Source organism: Nicotiana attenuata, unplaced genomic scaffold (assembly GCF_001879085.1).
Source record: "Nicotiana attenuata strain UT unplaced genomic scaffold, NIATTr2, whole genome shotgun sequence".
Classification (NCBI taxonomy): domain Eukaryota; kingdom Viridiplantae; phylum Streptophyta; class Magnoliopsida; order Solanales; family Solanaceae; genus Nicotiana; species Nicotiana attenuata.
The window spans coordinates 108694-130994 of record NW_017672294.1 but is presented as its reverse complement, the minus strand read 5'-3'; the positions used below and the strand labels follow the sequence as shown (position 1 = coordinate 130994).

The following is a 22301-nucleotide window of genomic DNA, read 5'->3' as shown; positions in this document are numbered from 1 at the left end:
GCGCTGCTCGGAAGACCTTGAATTCCTAATATGAGGGCAGTACCTTCGACGCTCCATCAAGTCTTGAAGTTCCTAACATAGGAAGGAATCAAAACGATGTACGGCGAACAACCCGCCGCCAAAGAGATGTTTGTAATCGACGAAGTAGTACTAGTATTTGTGCTCTCGTTAACAAAGGGATCGGGGACAAAGGGAAAATAGGAAGTCAAATAGCAACCACAAGCACCAGCCTCGGCCCCATCGGAGGAGCAAGAGATCTTCGAGGATGAAAATTATATGATACCTCGAACCTTTATAACTCCCGATGCAACGAAGTCAACGATCGAGGAGTTGGAGCAAGTTGTACTGATCGAACACCTTCCCGATCGAAAGGTATACCTGGGCACAGGGTTAACTCCCGAGCTCAGGAAAAAACTAATTTAATTCCTTTTAAATAACATGGATTGCTTTGCCTGGTCCCACTTAGATATGACAGGGATCCCATGGAGATCACAACGCACGATTGATCCTGGACCAAAAGTTTAGACCGGTAAAACAAAAGAGAAGGCCTCAGTCCGCGGTAAAACATGCATTCATCAAGGATGAGGTAACCAAACTTCTCAAGATAGGATCCATTCGGGAAGTAAAATATCCTGAATGGTTAGCAAATGTAGTTATAGTCCCTTAAAAGGGAACGAACTTAGAACGTGCGTAGATTATAAAGATTTAAACAAGGCATGTCCCCAAGATTATTTTCCTCTGCCGAATATTGATCGCAAGATCGATGCCACGGCCGGCCACGAGATCCTTAGTTTTCTCGACGCTTACTCCAGGTACAATCAAATCCAGATGAACCCGGAGGATCAGGAAAAGACTTCGTTCATCACTAAATATGCTACCCATTGTTATAATGTTATGCCGTTTGGGCTAAAAAATGCTAGTGCCACTTACCAACGCCTAGTAAATCGATTGTTTGAAGAACAAATAGGTAATTCAATGGAGGTATATATTGACGATATGCTAGTTAAGTCCTACGCGCAGAGGACCATTTAACACATTTGTAGGAAACTTTCAACATACTGAGAAAATACAACATGAAGCTCAATCTTGAGAAATGTGCTTTCAGAGTCGGTTCGGGCAAATTCCTCGGCTTTATTGTGTCAAATCGGGGAATCGAGATCAAACCTGATAAAATCAAGGCAATCGAAGACATCACGGTCGTGGACAACGTTAAGGTCGTACAAAGATTAACAAGGCGGATAGCTGCCTTAGGTCGGTTTATCTCGAGGTCTTCAGATCGAAGTCACAGGTTCTTTTTACTGCTCAAAAAGAAGAATAGTTTCTCTTGGACCCCGGAATGCCAACAGGCTTTGGAAGAATTAAAGCGGTACCTTTCGAGCCCGCCATTACTTCATACTCTGAAAGCGGACGAGCAACTCTACTTATATTTGGCAGTCTCGGAAGTCGCAGTAAGTGGGGGTCCTAGTTCGAGAAGAGCAAGGTATACAATTTTCCGTTTACTATGTTAGTCAAACTTTAGGGGAAGCCGAGACCCGGTACCCACACTTAGAAAAATTAGCTCTTGCTCTAATAAGTGCCTCTAGGAAATTAAAACCATATTTTCAGTGCCACCCGATTTGTGTGGTGACCACGTATCCTCTCCGTAATATTTTGCATAAGCCTGAACTCTCGGGCCAATTGGCCAAATGGGCCATCGAAATCAGTGGATATGATATCGAGTATCGACCCCGAACGACCATCAAGTCTCAAATCTTAGCAGACTTCGCGACAGACTTTACGCCAGCCCTCGTACCCGAGGTCGAAACAGGACTGTTATTAAAAACAGGTACATCTTCAAGGGTGTGGACTATTTTCACGGACAGTGCTTCGAATGTGAATTGTTCGGGCTTGGCATCGTTTTGAAGTCACCCACGGGCAATACTATTAGGCAATCTATCAAAACTTCTAAGTTGACTAACAATGAGGCCGAGTATGAGGCCATGATTGCAGATCTCGAGCTAGCAAAGAGTTTGGGAGCAGATGTCATCGAGGCCAAATGTGACTCCCAACTTGTGGTAAATCAAGTCAACAGAACTTTCGAGGTTCGAGAAGATCGAATGCAGAGGTACTTAGACAAATTACAAGTGTCTCTACATCAATGTAAAGAATGGACCCTGCAGCACGTACCTCGAGAACAAAATAGGAGGCCGACGCCCTTGCAAACTTGGGGTCGTCGATCGAAGACGATGAACTTAGCTCGGGGACTGTTGTGCAACTTTCGAGGTTAGTTATAAAAGAAGTACAAGCCAAAATAAATTCCACAAGCTTAACGTGGAATTGGAAGAATAAGTACATCGAATACCTAAAGAACCGGAAGCTTCCGTCGGATCCTAAAGAATCGAGAACTCTGCGCACAAAGGCCGCACCGTTCACATTGGCAGAAGATGGAACACTGTATAGGAGAACGCTTGATGGTCCTTTAGAGAAATGCTTGGGCCAGGAGATACCAACTATGTTCTACGGAAAATTCACGAGGGCACTTGTGGAAACCAGTCCGGTGCCGAAGCACTGGTTCACAAAGTCATCAGAGTAAGATATTATTGTGACGACATGGAAAAGGACACTAAAAATTTGTTCGAAAGTGCGACAAATGTCAAAGGTACGTGTCGATGATCCACCAGCCCGGAGATGAACTCCACTCGGTCCTATCCCCATGGTCGTTCATGAAATGGGGAATGGATATCGTCGGCCCTCTACCATCGGTCCCAGGTAAAGCTAAATTCATTTTATTTATGACAGACTATTTCTCTAAGTGGGTTGAAGCACAAGCTTTCGAGAAAGGCAGAGCAAAAAAAGTCATAGACTTCATTTGGGACCACATTATATGCCGATTCGGGATGGGTGCCGAGATTGTATGCGACAATGGAAAGCAATTCGTCAGCGGCAAAGTGACAAAGTTTCTCGAAGACCACAAGATAAAAAGGATCATGTCAACGCCGTACCATGCTAGTGGGAATGGACAGGCCGAATCAACAAACAAGACCGTCATCCAAAATCTGAAGAAAAGGTTGAACGAAGCTAAAGGAAAATGGAGAGAAGTATTACCCGATGTCCTTTGGGCATATCGAACAACGTCGAAATCCAGTACGGGGGTAACATTGTTCTCTTTAGTCTACGGTGCTGAAGCTCTGATCCCGGTCGAAGTTGGGGAACCCAGCTTCAGGTTTCGATATGCAACGGAAGAATCAAATCACGAGGCTATGAATATGAGCCTCGAATTGCGAAATGAAATACGGGAAGCTTCCCTCGTTCGAATGGAAACACAGAAACAGCGGATTGAAAGGTATTACAATTGAAGAACCAATCTTCGACACTTTAAAACCGAAGACTTCCCAAGGGGTCACCCATCCTAGTACTACTCTCGCCCAAGCACGCTTAACTTCGGAGTTCTGATGTGATCCGGTGCATTAGTGCTTGTATGATCGCCATCAAACTCGAGACCCAGACGAAGGAAAACTCGGCCCCAATTGGGAAGGACCATATCAGGTCCTCGATATCGTCGAAAAAGGGTCTTACAAACTTGGCACGGTGAGCGGCAAACAATTGCCAAATAACTCGAACGTATCACTCTTCAAATGATATTATTGCTAAGGTATGACCTTCTCCTTTTTCATTTGTATTTTACTCTAACTTGTTGCAGGTGTTTGATCAAAGACATCGAGTTCTATCCAAACACGAAGTCCTTAGGTTTGAAAGCACGCGTTGCATTCTTTTTCCCTTCGACTGAATTTTATCCCAAATTGGTTTTTCCGGCAAGGATTTTAACGAGGCAACCATTGTTCGTGCTAACTTAGAGTAATTCAACAGTATCCGAGGTTCCTTTACAACCAACCTCGAATAATGGGGGGCATCACCCTCGGATGTTAAGTTTTCAAGGAAAATACTTCGTGTCAACAGGGTCTAGATAGGTAAATTTTGTAAAGGGCCAAACAGTCAAATGAACCGTGCCTATGTAGATTGCTCGAGCCCTAATGGCAAAACATGTACACATGAATGATCTATTAAAATACGTATTTTTCCTTATCAGATGTTCCATGCCTTAGTGAAATTTCTATTTTACAATTTCATACTTATGATCTATTGCGGAAACTGGCTCAAGCGCCGATTGCAACTAAAGATCGAGCAATCGACCCCGTACTCGGGGACTGCCGTCCGAAAATCGACATGCTCGAATTATTAAACTTCAAAATCATAAGACCTTAAAAAGTCAACCCTCGATCGTTTTAGGCCAAGGCCACCCCATCGGGGACTTACACATAGAACAAGTTCGAAGTGTAATTGCGAAATGAGCCTAATGGGAAAATCCTAGGGCTACGGCTAAACTAACACGGTTCGGAGACGTCCATATTCTGCAATGAAAACAGGCCTTTGAAACTTCTATAAACCGGTTAAAAGGGCTACCCTCGGCAAAATTACAAAGGGTTTCCATAACATCAACCCTCAACTCTCGGACAAGCTTATGCCAAGGCATAACAGAATAAAGGGTTTCGATAACTCTAACCCTCGAAAATCCTAATGGGTACAGATTTACCTCGTGCTAAGGCATAACAAATTGTTATAAACTTATTAAGCCTAAAAGGGAAAAAACCACTCTTTTGAGGCCATATCGGCCCAATTCAAGAGCCTGAGGGCCATTATATTTTTTGATTTCGAGAAGTCATCCTCACTCAACTAAAACCTAAGGGTTCTTTCTACTTCGAGTTTGAGCAAGTACTCACTCGATATTAGAAACTATATTAATCTAACTTCAATCAAGTTGCCTGAATTTCAGATTCACAAACAAAATTTTCACAGGGAACGAAGTAAGTCAAAATCCTCACAAGGTATAAAGCGTATCAAACTTGTCATAAGGCAAGAAAATCGGAATTTTCACAAGCAAAAGTCGAGATAATAAAGGAAACGTTTTATATATATGAAAATATTTGCATGGTCCGTCAGGATCCTACACAAAAAAATTCTAAAAGAAAAAATAAATCCTAAATGCCTAATTTTCTTCGGGAGCTGCGCCTTCATCATCAAAATCCCCTCCACTCTCGGATCCACTCGCGCTCCCAGAATCATCACCATCAGAAGAGAGCAATGCTTTGGCTTCAGCCTCAAGTACATTCGCGTTCTCGATATCGACATCAAGGTTAAAGCCACGAGCATAAATCTCCTTGAGAGTCTCTCTTCGAGACTGGTATTTGGCATGCTCGACAACCCAGTATGATCGAGTCTGAGCGGTGTCAGCCACTTCCTTTCCTTGAACTTGAGCAGCTTCAGCATCAGCTCGATAGACGGCCACGATCGCCTCAGCTTCAGCCTTTACTCTTTCCGTCTCAGATGTGGCCTTTGCAAGCTCAGCGGCCAACCGAGCCTCAAGCTCATCAATTTTCTTGGCTCGGGCCAAGATTTCCTCCTTCATGCTTTAGAGCTGACATTTCCTTCATGCTTTGGAGCTGACGTTCGACCGATAACAGTTGGGCTTGAGCAGTATCTTTCTCCGAGGCAAGGCGATCCATGTTTTGCTTCCACCCTAAAGTCTCCGCCTTCATCATTTTGGCCTCCTAGCGAAGTTGCTCGATCTTTTTGTCCTTCTGCTGAACCTACAGGATCAAAGTGTTAGTCGTTGTTCCCGAATTGATATATCGAGCTTCCAAAAACTTACATTACCTACTTAATCAGGTCGGTCTGCTCTTTATGAGCTGTTGCCAATTCAGCTCGGAGGTCCCTAATCTCCTCTATTTTGTCCACTGAGAAGTTTGAGGGCATCTCTCTTCTCCGTAAGCTTTTTTGAGATCGGCCTCGCACCGACTCAGCTCTGCCCGGGACTTAGAAAATGCTTCCTGATGAAGTGTGAAAGCCTACGAAGAAAGAAAGGAAGTCAGGCAAGAAAAAATAAATGCAAGCGTAATATTGATGAAGGGAACTGAGTCTTACCCGGCTCACAAGTTGTTGAGCCTTATCAAAGAGACTCGATGCATCACCCGGAACGGTAACATCTTCGACCCCCTAAAGTAACCACAGAAAAGGTCCTCCCCTTCGTGGTCCATTCCCACGTAGGGGGTCTCCACAGCCCGGGCCACCTGAATTTGCCCCTCGAAAAATTTGGGGAGGGGCGGCGAATCGTCAATATTTATTGCCCCAAGCAAGTCACTTGGGGCGTTCCCTTCGTTCTGAAGGGCCATAGAATCGGTCCCTTCGGGAACATCCGCCGATCACTCATCACGGCGGGAAGTATCTACAACCTCCGATGACTCGGGGACTTTGCTTGGACCTTCTTCCGATACCTCCTCAATCCGAGGCTGAACCTCTTCGATCGTCACCGGCTCAGCAGCTTTTGGGGCCTCGGCGCTCCTCTTTCGGGCTACTATCTCGAAGCCAGCATCTTCATCTTCCTCGTCCTCATCCCTTAATCGCTGAGCTACATCAGCAGGCAAGGCGGCTGTGTCTATCTTCGACTTGTGATCCTTGCTCTTGTTGGGCTTTGGAGTATCAGAGAGTGAGACCCCTTTTCTTTTCTTTTCCTTCACCGGCTTCGGGACCGGGGGCTAAACCTTCTCCTCCTCGGACGGGGGCCTCATGACAGCATCTTTCCCGAGGCCTGTAGGAAAGAGAACCAAGTGAGTAAAAGAGGGAAACATTTTAACAAAAGCCATCAGATACGTAGAGAAAAGGCTTACCGTGATTTTTGGCCTCCCATCGGCCCCTTGCTAAATCGCGCCATGAGCGCTCAACGTACGAGGAGGTCGAAGCTAGGGTCCGAACCCAGCTCTCGAGGTTCGGAATCGCCGGGCATCCAAGCAACCGCTATGTCATAGAAAAGAATGTCGATGAGGAGAATTAGAGAAAACAAAACAGCGAATTAAAGCCAAAAGAAGAGTTGAACTTACGCTTCACATTCCACTTCTCGAGAAATGGTATCTTCTCGGGCAGAATTAGGTCGGAGGTCTTCACTCGGACGAATCAACCCATCTACCCTCGATCCTTCTCCTCGTCTATGCTCGAGAACAATATCTTGGTGGCCCGACACTGAAGCTTTATCAGTCCACCTCGTAAAAGACGGGGCCGATACAGCCTGATGAGGTGGTGAATCTAACCTAGGGTTATTTGATATTGGTGGCAGAAGTCGAGGACGACGAGGTCGACAGTGCCCAGCGTGAAAGGTAGGGGTGTTCATGGTTCGGTTTGGATTTTCAAATATTAGAACCAAACCAAACCAATTAAGTCGGTTTTTTCTCGATTCGGTTTATGTCGGGTTTTGTCGATTTTTCGGTTATTTGTCGGTTGTTTCTTAAATATAAGATATACACGACCAAACACATATTTCGGCGACCACATTTTCAACTTAACACTATCAAATCAATTGCCCTTTGAGAAATCTATTATTTACCAAGATATATTGATGATAATTGAATCAAATAGTGATGAATAATTTAAGAACTCAACTAAAAATATATTATTTTTAACACGAAATGGATTCTTACACTTAACAAAAGAAAACTACCAATCAAACTAGAATGTAAAGGTAAAGAACTATACTAAAAGTGCAAACTATTAACATTTACCATAAAATTTTTGAAACTTTGTATAAAAATATACATATATATGGGTGTAATAATAAATTTGAAATAACTACTCCTATAGTCGGTTTGGTTCGGTTTTTTCGGTTTTTTTATGATTAAAACCAAAACCAAACCAAATTTGATCGGTTTTTAAAATTCAAAACCAAAACCAAACCAAACCAAAAAGTATCGGTTTTTTGGTCGGTTTGGTTCGATTTTTCGGGTTTTTATGAACACCCCTAGTGAAAGGGTAAGTGTATACACTTAGAAACCCATTCACGTGGGTAGTGATATCTTCCTCAGGGATCGGGATCACCACCTCTTTCTTATCCCAATTGCAGTCTTTCTTGACCTGCTCAAGGCCGCTCTTAGTTATCGAGCACATGTATCTCGACATTAGCTCACACTGGCCAGGGACAGAGGAAGTTTTCTCGAATTTAAAGTCGGAAGTAAGACCACACCCCCATCGGGAACGCACTCCTCAAGGCGTGGATCCACTAGCGTTTTATCACCGGCCGACCGCGATGAAGAAGCTTTTCCTTTTGAGGAACGATTTTAGATGTTTTTGCCATATCTGTAAGTTGAAAGAAGGAAGAAGAGAATGAGGTTTGGTGTTTTGAGGAAGGGTTGGTAACAAAGCCTAAGAGACCATGCAGAACGGGAAGGCTTAAAAGATGTAAAAAGCTTTGAAGATTTGCAGATAGACTTAAAGAACTCAAAGGGATTTTGAAGATTAGTACAAGAAAAATTCAGAGTAAAGTTTGAGGAAGTGAGAAGAAAACCTATTTAAGGATTCACGGCGACGGTTCAAAGGCACTGGTGGTCGATCGCTAACTGACACTCATTAATGATTTTGGAAATTGTACCGACTGGATGTTTCAGTCGCTCCCGTCGCTTACGTCACGAGGATGAGTCAGGATAAATCGAGGTACAAAATCGAAGGCTCAATTCATTTTTTCTCATTACATTCCAAGAAACGAGGGGACTATTTGTATACGGTTAAAATCAGGCCTACCCGATTGTGCTATTTGATCAAGACCAGAAAACTGCATCGAGGGTTAGCCTCGTAATGGATCGGACCGGAGCACGAAGACGAGATATTAAGTCTAAAGAATGGAGGTGCCTGTCGAGATTGAGGCCAATAGCGATCGAGACCAAATATGACAGACTTCGAGCCAAGCGCAACAACGGAAAGGCGAGATATCCGTGACTGGCCAAATATCATGGCGTATATCTCGGAACAGATCAAATCAAGGGGTTATCTAGTTAATCATGGGATTTACTTCCGTAATTAGAATTGTACCATAAATATGATTCCTCCACTATATAAAGGGGATCCTAATCATTTTGTAACCATATTATTACATTCACGCATATCAAATCAATACAATATTCTCTCTTTGATTTACACTCTCTGTTTATCATTTTATTGCATTTTAATTATTCTTGCATAACAAGCTCGAGGGCTCTGTTCAAACACCGGTTCGCCTTATACTATTGTTAATTTCTATTATTATTCTTTGCATTTATCAATTGGTATTAGGTGAAATCACGTATCCTTAAAACCACATTATAAGTTTAATTGTTATCCAAGTTTTAAGGTAAACATTTAGTTTAAACTAAAGAATTTTAAGAAAACCTATAGAAATACTATTAAGAGGTGATTCAGAATTAAACCTTCATACCTTTGTAATTCCTTAGAAAACCTTCAAATAAAATAAGTAGGACATTATATATTCCGACATTTTGCGATTGTTAAGGATATTGATTAGTAGTACTATTTAATTAATTAGTTTTTGTTTTCTTTTTTATCTTTGTTCTTCGGCAGGAGAAGTGCACGTGCAAACCTGTTGCTTCCTTGTTCCAGCTACGAACGAGCAATATGGTGGTGGCAATACCGTTAATTCATTCAATCTCAGGGGCATTTTCTAGAATAGAAATACATAAAAGCCAGTCGAGGCGTTTATGAATTTTCATCCCAACATATTTCTCTCTCTTTTTCTTCCAAAAAAACCAGAATTTATGAAAATGAGAACGGCAATACTGATAGTGCTGCTCTGTGCCACCATAAATGTCGTTTTATCTGTAAACGATGGTAAGTTTTCTCATTTTGCTTCCATTGCTGAGAAATATACATGAAATAGTGTATAAATGATTCAGCATATGATTTAATTTAACTTATATTAGTGTAACTTAACTAAATTACATTCATAGATTAGTTTTGATCTAATTATATCTCAAATTACTAACTTTACTTATTAAGAATAGTTTGAGAAACATGATAGTGTATTTCTTTTTACGTGTTAACGTATTACGTATATAGTGTGAAATGCAAAGTTTACTCCTTGCCTGAAATTCCGCATCTTCTTGCTTTTAGCCTATTTGTAGTTTTAATTTGCTTTGCCAGACTTTGCTGTAGCAGAGAACAATAGATGTATACGTAGAAGATAAGATCATAAACCCTTATTTGGAAATATTTGATTTGTCGAATTATTGCTAAATCTGGTTCTTATAATATAATTTATTTATAAAAATTAGCTAGGGTCATATCTGTTAACTTTTCTTTCTTCATTATAGAGCTATTTCATAGAAGATTTATGATTGAATATCTCACACAGACACACATTTAAAGAGGAAGAAGATGGTAAAAAAGGATGAAGAAAAGAATACTATGAAAATCGCTGGAATATCAAACTTTATTCTAATTTGTTGGGAGTGGTGGTGATGGAAAAGTACTGGGGTATAAATTCAGGAAAATATTCATGGACCGACCTACGACGTACACATAGTTACTCAGCTATAAGGCAATTTAATGCTTATATCTTCGTACGAGTATTAATTTCATGCAGAATGAAGTTTCAGCTTTCTGCACATGGATCTTTATGACGAGGAATTGGGGCAATAAAATAACTGGTTGGGATTTGGGAATATCGGAATAGCTTGAGTGCCGTGTTAATTATTACTCTCTTTGTTTCACTTATGTTAATACCATTATTATTCAGAGTTAAAGAAATTTTTTTTTACCGTGACTTATTAAGATATTTTAAAAATATTTTGAATTATTAATAATTATAGTTTATAATACTTATTATGTAATTTCCAGAAATATAAAATTGAAACATAGTATTTAATATCTTACATATTTCTCTTCTTATTTGGGACATACATGGGACTGTATCATTCAAGTTCATATTGCATTTAATTGGTGGGGTTCTTTGAAGACTAGCTAATACTCCCTCCAGTTCGCTTTAATTGATTTTTTTTGGTTGTTTCACACATATTAAAGAATTTATCTTTTAGCGTTAATTAGCAATAAAAATAACTATATTGACATTAATTTATTCATTAGAAATATAACAAATACTCTTAGGGTTTTCACTCTGACGGCAAATTTGAAAAAAAAGAAGTATCTGATCACAACCAACATGACATGCTGTTTAGATTATACCTTAACCTTAGAATAGGTTCTAGTCCACGTAAACGTATAGATCTTCTCAATTTCGAGGAAGGTCTGCTTGTGTTAAAAGCATGTTTAGAATATAACTTGTGTTAAAGTCTGATCTATGATTTAAGCTCAAATCATTGAACACATTACACTCTTGAAATATGACCTCAGAAATTGATATACATTAGTATTTTAGTGATCATTTTCATATATATATATATATATATATATATATATATATATATATATACAAGGTTGTAGATGACACCACTTCGTCGATTTTTTTTTTTTTTTTTGTAATCTATATGTATAAATAATAAATAAAATTAAAATATTGGGTAAAATATAAAAAATAACATCGCATATCGTTACAGTAATATATTTATTTGCTCACTTCTTCAAATAATGATACCGCTTACAAAAATTCCTGCGTACGCCACTGTTTATGTCCCATATCCAATATATTGGATTCGATTAGACTATTGAACTCATGCCTCATCTGTCTCTCTATGGACGTACGTAACTTTTCTATCTTGGGGTTGATCAGGATTATTGCCTAATGGCAACTTCGAGCAAGGTCCAAAACCATCACAATTGAAGGGCACAAAAGTGACAGACCCTCACGCAATACCCCACTGGGAAATATCAGGTTATGTAGAATACATTAAATCAGGCCAAACCCAAGGTGACATGCTACTTCCAGTGCCAGAAGGAGCTTTTGCTGTTAGGCTTGGGGAAGACGCCTCAATCAAAACCAGAATCACGAACGTCACTAAGGGAACTTTCTACTCTTTGTCCTTCAACTTTGCTAGGACCTGTGCTCAAGAAGAGAAGCTCAACGTGTCAGTGTCGCCTACGAATGAGCCTAATGACTGGGGAATGCTTCCAATGCAGACCATGTATAGCAGTGATGGTTGGGACTCTTATTCGTGGGGTTTCTTGGCCCAAGCCAATGAAATTGACATCATGTTACACAATCCTGCAATTGAGAAGGACCCAGCTTGTGGCCCTCTCATTGATTTCATTGCTCTCAAGGCTTTGAAAAACCCTCATAGACCAAAAGGTAATCCCCCTCTCCCTCTCTCTGCGTGTGTTTTAAGCTGGTAAAAAAATCTTTTATACTATCGGTGTATAAAAGTTAAACTTCAGATTCTAATACATAAAATGGACGCAGGCAACATGTTGAAGAACGGAAACTTTGAAGAGGGTCCATATATCATCCCCAACACAAGCTGGGGAGTTCTAATTCCTCCAAATATTGAGGATGATCACTCACCATTGCCCGGATGGATGATTGAATCTCTCAAGGCAGTAAAATACATTGATGCTGCACACTTCACCGTGCCGGAGGGCAAGCGTGCCATCGAACTTGTGGCCGGTAGAGAAAGTGCAATAGCACAAGTAGTGATAACTACAAAAGGAAAGGTCTATGACCTCATGTTCTCGGTAGGAGATGCCAGCAATTCCTGCCAAGGGTCAATGCTTATAGAGGCATTTGCCGGCCAGATCACTTTGCGAGTCCCCTATGAATCCACAGGTAATGGAGGATTCAAACGAGCCAAGCTTCGGTTCAAAGCAGTTTCTGAGCACACCAGGGTCAGGTTCTTGAGCACATACTATCACATGAAGAGCGATCACTCTGGCTCATTGTGTGGTCCTGTGGTTGATGATGTGAGATTAGTTGGAGTTCGCCATCCATAAATTCCAGAGATCAATTAATTACTAGTAATACATAAACTTGAATGGTTATTAGTTAGCCTCTCCTTTTCTTTCTTATTACCGCATTTCTTATGCGAGGGAATGAGTTCTTATTTCATGTAATGTTACTATGGCGGAGATGTTTGTTTTTTCATATTGCAAAAGCAATTAGAGGGTTACATCATTTAGTCTTCGGTGTCATATTTTACATGTACTTACAAATTCAAGAAATGAAATAACATCCTTCATGAATCTACTCATTCGTTGCTCATATTAAATCAGATGAATCCAAATTCCAAATTAAACTCTATTTTAATAAGCCCCAGACAGGAGATAAATCTAAACACATCATTGTAACACATACTTAAGATACGGTTAAAAAAACTAGCTAGCAACATGCCAGTCATTCATACATTCTACATTGCTTTTCTAGTCTGATACTCTCTAATTATCTATCAAAATATGCAATTTGACTCCAGTTTCTTATCTTATGGATTTGTTCGGTCATCTGAAACTCACTCGATGTGGTCCAAAATTCACTAAGAGAGGAATTGAAGGTCTTCTTTCTACAATTTATGAAAGAGATATGCCTCTTTTTCCTATGTGCTAATAGAAGGATTAACCCTCTTACAAATATCTTCTCTACTCACTACCACATCAGATGCACAATATTTTTCTGCGCAAAGCTTACCCTATTATCAAGAAATGAACGGCACCAAAAACATAGAACAGTATGAGGGGCAGAAAGTACTGAGACGACTGCAGGACGGTCTTTATAGCCAGTTAGGAAGAGTGGAAACATAGTTTTTACCATTGTGTCGGGCCTGAAAACGTAAAGAGAATCAGGCAACACAGATTAAATTTTTGCCAAACTTTGTAAAGATTACCTTAGTGATAAGACCCAGATCAGGTGGATAGGCTCCTCCATTATCAAATCTGGCAGCCACTTCATTAGCATAAGGCTGCGGAAGCCGATCACTCTGTTTTCAGAGCAAACGATACATCTCACCCTCATCATTAGGCTCGTCGATTACCTCAAATATCAGCTGCCATGCCCTTAGTTTCTTCCTCAGTTCGTTAGGGTATATAGTATACCACACCTACAATATCACGTTAAAAAATTGGTGACATAGAGTTGCTAGTTGCAAAGCTCCATATCCACCTAAAAGAAAAGACTGATATTTCCGCTATATGCTGACTGGGAAAGGTTAAGCGGTATGCGTAGCAACTAAGTTTAAGCAAATATGTTGGTCTATGGAAATATTGCTGAAAGACAGAACCCATTATTTTAATTTCAGTAACCCATTGCTGGACAAGCTCAACCAGGTCTTAGTATATGAAAATTGCATGCTACAGCAGCCTCCAATAAACGGTATCACATGGGAGAACACAATGTACTTACGGAGCATGGCCGAACTGAGAATGCCTTACTGAGGCCACGGATGACTATAAAACTCTAAGCCTTCTCTGGCCTTGTCAGAATAAGCATTGGCTGCAAAGCTAAGGAGCACAGAGACTCCAGCACCTATAACTGCAAATGCTCTGGAAGACTCTAAGCAGGAAGAACCAAGTCCAGATAGTCACGCTCTGTAACAAATCATAGGACAATTTAGTTGGGCCATACAATTTCCATATTGATATAACTTGTAAAGCATCAATGCCAACGCAAAGGACAACAACAGCTGTCACTACCTTCTAAATAAGCAAAAACTGCTACAACCTGCTTCAAATGATGCATGGAGTGTTTACACTGTACACTCTACAAATAAGCACTTGCTAATTTCAACAAGGTATTCTTGTTTTACTAGTAAACAAAGGCAATTCTCTGGTACATTAAAATTCTTAATGAGTCTGAACCAATACAATGTATTACTACTAATTTTCATATAAGACACTCAAGCAATTTCCCCCCATCAAAAGTAAAAATAAAGAAGATGAGTAGAACTGATTACAACAAGAATTACATCTCAATGTCAAATTATTGGAGTTTGCTTAAGAACTCCAATACACACTTCGCTTTATCTAGACCTCTTTCATTACAATATCTTTTTAGGACAAATTAGTTCTCCCGCACTAGAGAATCTCATTTCCGACTGACAAAAACTGATTGCCGTATGATTTAAAAACATATGAACTATACTCTTGACTTTATTGTACAAGGACACGTCCGCCAAAGGGGCTCACAAGACCGGTTATATATATATATATATATATATATATATATATATATATATATATATATATATATATATATATATATATATATAACTTTTTGGGAAGAGCGTTCATACAAGTAATCTCATAATCAACATCTTTATCGTTATTGGAATTTGGAACAAAGAAGGACTAAATTGTAAGATAGCTAGTGCTTATATCTGCCAAGGGAACAGTAACAAATAGTACAGTGCTGAGTACATCATCATTCTAATGGCAATTTAGAATATGACAACATGATCAAGTAGCTTTCTCCATAAGGTAAATAGTGAATAGAGAGATTTACCATGGTTTAGCTCTCTTACTGTCATGGAAACAAGCAATAAAATCACCAAAAAACAATAAAATTTAAAAACCTGAAATGTAGCCTCAGCGTACCATTGATATTTGAAATCTAGAAGTCGTTTCTCTGGCATGCTGCTTCCGCAACAACGGAACTGATTCTTCCAAATCCTAAATTGAAAAATTGAATCAAAACATTCAAGATGTAATGACAGCTAAGTGAGTCAAATTTGTAAAGAGCTATCTGGCAGCTTGGCCCTAAAACTGGACTCTCAATTCGGATTCGGGTACTCTAATAGCTCGCCCAATTCTGGCGATCTTGGGCCGCATTGCTACACTGGGTCCAACGGCTATGTGTCCATTCTTTGGACTTGTTAAATGGAATTTTTACATTCCTATACCATATAGGAAACCTTATTACCCTCAATGTTTAAGGTTTGATATAATTACATTTAGTATACCAAATTACCAATTCTATACCATAGTATATTTTAAGAGTACAATTAATGCAGCATATATCCCTCCTTAATTCAAGGTACCAAAAATGGGCCGTTTTTTTTTTTCTGTATCTTTTAGCAGATTCTCTCCTTCGTTTACATTATACATATTCCTGAATATATTCCTTCTCCCTCCTTCTTTCACTATTTTCAACTTCCCCTTCACTGTTTCTGAAAACTTTGGCCCCAATTTCACTGCAAAACATCAAAATAGGAAAATATTTTTATTGTTTTCTTAAAGAAGGAAAAAGGAAAAGAATGAACTAGATGTAAATAGACGCATATCATGCTCACGAATTTTATAAGCATAACTTTTTCCCTTCTTTCCCAATTTCCTCTTCTGCATAATTATAGCAGAATCATCTTGACCTGCAATTAATATCAATGTATAAAAGAGTTAGGAAAAATAAGTTTTGTTTAATTTTCCTGTTTTTCATAAATATTCTGGACATACTTGGTTTTGACTGAAATTCAGATTGAAACTCGAAGAAGAAGAAGAAGAAGACGACATATTGTAGAAATTGTAGATAAATTGTAGAACAATTATAGATAAATTGTAGATAAATTGTAGACTGTTTTTTGCAGAAGATTTTGTAGAAGTTTTAGCCGTTTTGGATTTGTGAAAACACAAAACAAATGCATCTACAATCAGAATACAAATAATCTACAATTTATCTACAAAATATCTACAAACTGGATACATTGAATTTTAATATCCCAATTCCCATTTCAATTGTAGATAATTTGTAGATATAGTGAAAATTCTGTACCCATCCATTTAGGATGTCAGACATTTTGAAATCAACAATTTCTAATCATAGATTGTAGTTTATTTTGTCGTATAAATGTAGTAACTTTGTAGATAATTTTAAAAACAACATTGCTTTATTCTTTCATTAAACTGATTTGTAGTTTAATTGTAGGCAAATGTAGTAATTTTGTAGATAATAACGTAAAACCATAATTCTATGCAATTTCGAACTAAACAAACCTGCACTTGTGTTATCGTTGGTGATTGCCAATTCCATATTGAAATCTCGTACACTTATATATAACGGATATGAACCTAAGTTTTTATTCTCCTTTTTGGTCTCCATATACACACGAACCCCCATATTATTCTAAATTTTTTCGTTTTTTTGGATTTCTAGATTGAGAGAAAAAAAGATGAAGAACAGATATATGATCGCCAATTTGATTTTTGAAAACGACGAAGAATAGAATATAGCAATTTTGAGTTGTTGAATCTCGAAGATTTGAATTCTACAATTTAAATTCAGTTTGTTGAAGCTGTTCGTAGTTTGTTGAAGCTGTTCGTACTTCTTTTTTTTGTTAAATTTTTGAATTGTAGTTTAAGAGTAAATTACGCAGATGCGAAATCTCCTTTCCGTTTCAAAACTTGAATTTAATGTAGAATAAATCAATCCCAAGATTCTTTCCTCATTTTTCGCACGTTATTAAGGGAAGATTCTGCCCTATTAATTCCTAATAAACGAATGGTACAGAAATTGTAGGAAAAATGTAGACTGGGCGGGTAATTTAGATACTATGCACATATTTGGTAATAAAGTTTCATATATGGTATATGAAGGAAAAAATCCCTTGTTAAATTCGGAGAATCCTATCAACCAATGGGCTTTTGTAACATTTCATATAGTCTATCAATTTAGTGTTTTGGGATTTTTCATACCTATACACTATTGGAAACCTTATTACCCTCCCTACTCAAGTTTCAATTTAATTACCTCCTATATACAAAATTATCAATTATATACACTTTAGGAATTAAATGAGTATCCCTTTATATTAGGAATCAATTATTTCTCATCCTTATTCTCTCTCCCTCATGCTCTCTCTCTCTCTCTCTCTCTCTCTCTCCGTCTCTCTCTCTCTACTGCGCTCTTTCTCTCTCTACTTCTCTCTCTATCTCTCAATCTCTAATTCCATTAATGTAGAGCAAAGGAAAAGAGAGTAGCAATTACACCATTGATATCCATTAAAAAGCTTTGAATTCGAATTTGGGTTATAAAAAAATATTATTTGTTTGAATTGGGTGTTGTTGCAAACAATTGGGAATTCTCTCTAGGTCTCTCTCTATCTCTCAATCCCTAATTCCAGTAATGTAAAGCAAAGGAAAAGAGAGCAGCAATTCCACCATTGACGGCCATTAAAAAGCTTTGAAGCTTTGAATTCGAATTTGGGTTTTCAAAAATCATTATTTGTTTGGATTGGGTGTTGTTGCAAATAATTGGGAATATGGTTTGGAGTTTATATCTCAGTTTTAAGGTTGTTTTGGTGAAGATTAGACTTGATTTTGGCTGAATTTCAGATTGAAACTCGAAGTCGAAGAAGAAGAAGAAGAAGAAGAAGAAGAAGAAGAAGAAGAAGAAGAAGAAGAAGAAGAAGACGACGACGACGACGACATGACATGCATTATACTGAAGAAATTGTAGTAAAGTTGTAGTAAAATTGTAAAAAAAAAAATTATATTCTGTTGTTTATATATATATTTTTTAATTAAATATTGTATGAAAATTGAACGATAAATAAAAATTGTATTTAAGTTGTATGATATTGTAGTTGTATATAATTAGGTAGAAATAATCTATGAAAGTTGTAGATAAGTTGATAATATATAATTAGTTGTATGAGATTTATTTTTACTATGTATAAATCAGATACAAAATATACAAAAGACCTATTGTATAAAATTTGTATAAAAATTATTTTTAAGTGGTATGATATTGTAGTTTATATAACTGGGTAGAAATAATTTATGAAAATTGTAGATAAAGGATAATTGGGATGGAATATAAAAATACGAGGTTAAAAATCAACACTAATCTTGATAGGAAAATTTTGCGAACATCTAGGAAATGATTGTGTGGTCTAACTCTTGCATTTCTTCATGCGGTGTTTGTTTTTAAATATTTTTAAAAAAATTCTGGAATCATTTCCTAATTTTTTTTTTGTAAAAAACTCTTTTTGCAAAAGAATATTTTTTTTGAAAAAATCTTCTTCAAATATCTGAAGATATTTTGTTCCTTTTCTCGCCTGACTCAACAGAGCGAACGCTTTAAACTTATTTGTACACTAAAGAATAATTGCTACACTGAAGAATAAATAACGACTAAATTTCCTCGGTTTCCTCTACATAAATTTTTATGTTCATCCGAAATAAAATATTGTGATTTGGTAACTTATACACCTAATGAATTTAATAGTGATTACCGTATATTAAGGCGGAAGAAAAATAAGGAAAGAGTTGAGGAGAAAAAAATGAAAAGAGTGTAACTAAATCCCTGGATTGAAGACACAAATAATGGATTTGGGAGCCTTTTAAGGTGAATTGTATATATTTTGTAACTAAAATATGTTTAGGTCGGGTAAATACCAAAAAATGGATATTTTTCGTAATAAGGTTTCAAATAGTGTATAGGAATGAAAAAATCCCTTTAGTTTTTACGGTATTATCACTTTTAACTTGTGCCAGAAACTATTTACATTTAGTAACCGAAAAAATATATAATTTTTGTATATAACATACATAATGTGTGTGTGTGTATATGTATGTATGTATGTGTGTGTGTATATATATATATATATATATATATATATACAACAAAAATATATTTTTTGGCTATTATTTTGAGAGCGGTCATACAATGTCATTTTCCCATCAATTTATTCTGAATCTTAAGGAAAAATTTAATGTTTTCTATTTTCTGTGAATAGAAAACAGAAAGGTGAGAAGGAGGGCGTCTATTTCTGAGAACCAATTTGGGTTTATGCCGGGGCGTTCGACCACAGAAGTCATCCACCTTGTTAGGAGATTGATGGAGCAATATAGGGAGAGAACGAAGGATTTGCATATGGTGTTCATCGACTTAGAAAAGACGTACGATAAAGTTCCGAGGGAGGTTTTGTGGAGATGTCTGGAGGCTAGAGATGTACCTGTTGCCTACGTTAGGTTGATTAAGGACATGTATAATGGAGTAAAGACCCGAGTGAGGACGATGGGTGGCGACTCGGACCATTTTCCGATTATGATGGGGTTGCATCAAGGGTCGACACTCAGTCTGGTGATGGACGTACTGACGTGCCACATCAAGGGGAGGTGCTGTGCTGCATGATATTTGCAGATGATATTATATTGATTGACGAGACGCGAGATGGAGTGAATGCGCAATTAGAGGTATGAAGGCAGACCCTGGAATCTAAAGGTTTCAAGTTGAGCAGGACCAAAACAGATTACTTGGAGTGTAAGCTCAGTGGCGAGACTCAAGGGGAGGTGAGGCTGGACTCGCAGGTCATCCCTAGGAGTGGGAGTTTTAAGTACCTTGGGTCTATTATGCAGGGAGATGGGGAGATTGATGAAGATGTAACACATCGTATTGGGGCGGGATGGATGAAATGGAGACTTTCTACCGTGTTTTTGCGACAAGAAGGTGCCACCAAAACTTAAGGGTAAGTTCTACAGAGTGGTGGTCAGACTAACGATGTTGTATGGGGCTGAGTGTTGGCCAGTAAAGATTGCTCATGCCAGAAGATGAATGTAGCAAAGATGAGGATGTTGAGATGGATGTGCGGGAACAACAGGTTAGATAGAATCAGAAATGAGGTTATTCGCGACAAGGTGGGTGTGCCCCTAATTGAGGAAAAGATGCGGGAAGCGCGGCTTAGATGGTTTGGTCATGTGAGGAGGAGGAGCACAGACGCTCCGATGAGGAGGTGTGAGAGGTTGACATTGGAGGGCCTACGGGGAGGTAGAGCTAGGCCAAAGAAGAGGTGGGGAGAGGTGATTAGGCAAGACATGGCGTAGCTTCAACTGACCGAGGACATGACCCTTGATAGGAAGGTACGGAGGTCGAGGATTAGGGTAGTAGAGTAGGTAGTCTAGAGTGTTCAAAACAGTAGTATTGACACGCAATCTCGCTTTCTATGGGTAGTAGGTTTTTATAACTAACCGTTATTTTCTTTCATTGTCAATTGCCTTACTATCTTGTTATTTTTATTCTGCTTTTATGTGGCTTTTTGGTACTGTCCCTTCTTGTCTATATTTTTATTAATGTGGTTAGGGGTGTTCATGGTTCGGTTTGAGTCGGTTTTTTCCTAAAAGAAACTAAACCAAGTAAGTCGGTTTATCAAATATTAGAACCAAACCAAACCAATTAAGTCGGTTTTTATCAATTCAATTTTTGTCGGTTTTTTCGGTTTTTTTCTTAAATATGAGACATACACTACCAAACACATATTTCGGCGACTACATTTTCAACGTAACACTATCAAATCAATTGCTCACTGAGAAATCTATCATTTACCAAGATATATTGATGATAATTGAATCAAATAGTGATGAATAATTTAAGTACTCAATTAAAAATCGAATATTTTTAACATAAAATAGATTCTTGTACTTAGAAAAAGGAAACTACTAATCAAACTAGAATGTAAAGGCAAAGAATTAGATGATTATAATAGTAAAGAACTCGACTAAAAATATAAATGACTAATATGTACCATAAAATTTTAGAAACTTTATATAAAAATATACATATATATAGGTGTAATAATAAATTTAAATAGCTACTTTTATAGTCGGTTTGGTTCAGTTTTTCCGGTTATTTTTTGGTTAAAACCAAAACCAAAACCAAAATAATTTTGATCGATTTTTAAAATTCAAAACCAAAACCAAACCAAACCTAAAAAGTATCGATTTTTTTGGACGGTTTGGTTCGGTTTACGGTTTGGTTTGTTTTTTTTTGGTTTTTATGAACACCCCTAAATGTGGTGCTTATGCTTTCCTGAGTTGAGGGCTATTGAGAACAATCTCTCTATCCTCACAAGGTAGTGGTAAGGTCCGCGTACACACTACCCTCCCCAGATGTCATGGTGTGGGATAAGACTGGGTATGTTGTTGTTGTTGTTGTATTTTCTGTGAATACTTTCCTTTCTCAATACATTTTTTTGGGAGTGTGTGCATAATCTGTTTTTCTGTTAGCAACTTTCAGAGTGATTTTATTTTGTGCCTTATGCAACTTACACTAGTTGTGTGAGGTCTCTTTTTATCTCACATATTCGTTGACCCATATCTTACACATCTGGGTTCACAAAAATTCTGGACCACACAGTTGCGGGGGAAGTGCACGGTTAGCCACTAATAACACATGTATTTACTTTTAAGCCACTGTTTAAAATGTTTTTAGTCTTTAGCCACTGCTTTAATAAACTTTAACTGCCCGGACGAAAATACCCTTCTGCTCATGTCCTTAACTTTTGAACTTAACTTCAGGACTACATGTCATTAACTTTTGAACTTGGAACTCTAAGTTCAGGACTTCAGGACTACATGTCCTTAACTTTTAAACTTGTAACTGTAAGTTCAGGACCAATCGTCCTTAACTTTTGAGCTTGTTAGTATAAGTTCAGGACCTATTGTCCTTAACTTTTGGGTTTCTTAGCCTAAGTTCAGGACCTATTGTCCTTAACTTTTGAGCTTCTTAGTCTAAGTTCAGGACTTCAGGACCTATTGTCCTTAACTTTTGAACTTGTAACTGTAAGTTCAGGACCTATTGTCCTTAG

General features: G+C 38.1%; 1 protein-coding gene and 1 long non-coding RNA gene across 2 annotated transcripts; one reads left to right on the top strand and one right to left on the bottom strand.

Annotated features, from left to right (window-relative positions):
• The first annotated feature begins 9545 nt into the window (after positions 1-9545).
• On the top strand, positions 9546-12982 carry LOC109212631. Its single transcript, XM_019376298.1, has 3 exons — positions 9546-9678; positions 11576-12091; positions 12203-12982. Exons 1-3 carry the CDS (start codon positions 9549-9551, stop codon positions 12727-12729), a joined length of 1173 nt encoding a protein of 390 aa, XP_019231843.1. The 5' UTR covers positions 9546-9548; the 3' UTR covers positions 12730-12982.
• LOC109212632 lies at positions 12604-15467 on the bottom strand. Its single transcript, XR_002065893.1, has 4 exons — positions 15319-15467; positions 14129-14313; positions 13614-13826; positions 12604-12685 (listed from the first exon to the last, which is right to left on the bottom strand). It is a non-coding gene; the product is annotated as an uncharacterized LOC109212632 (long non-coding RNA).
• Positions 15468-22301: the final 6834 nt, after the last annotated feature.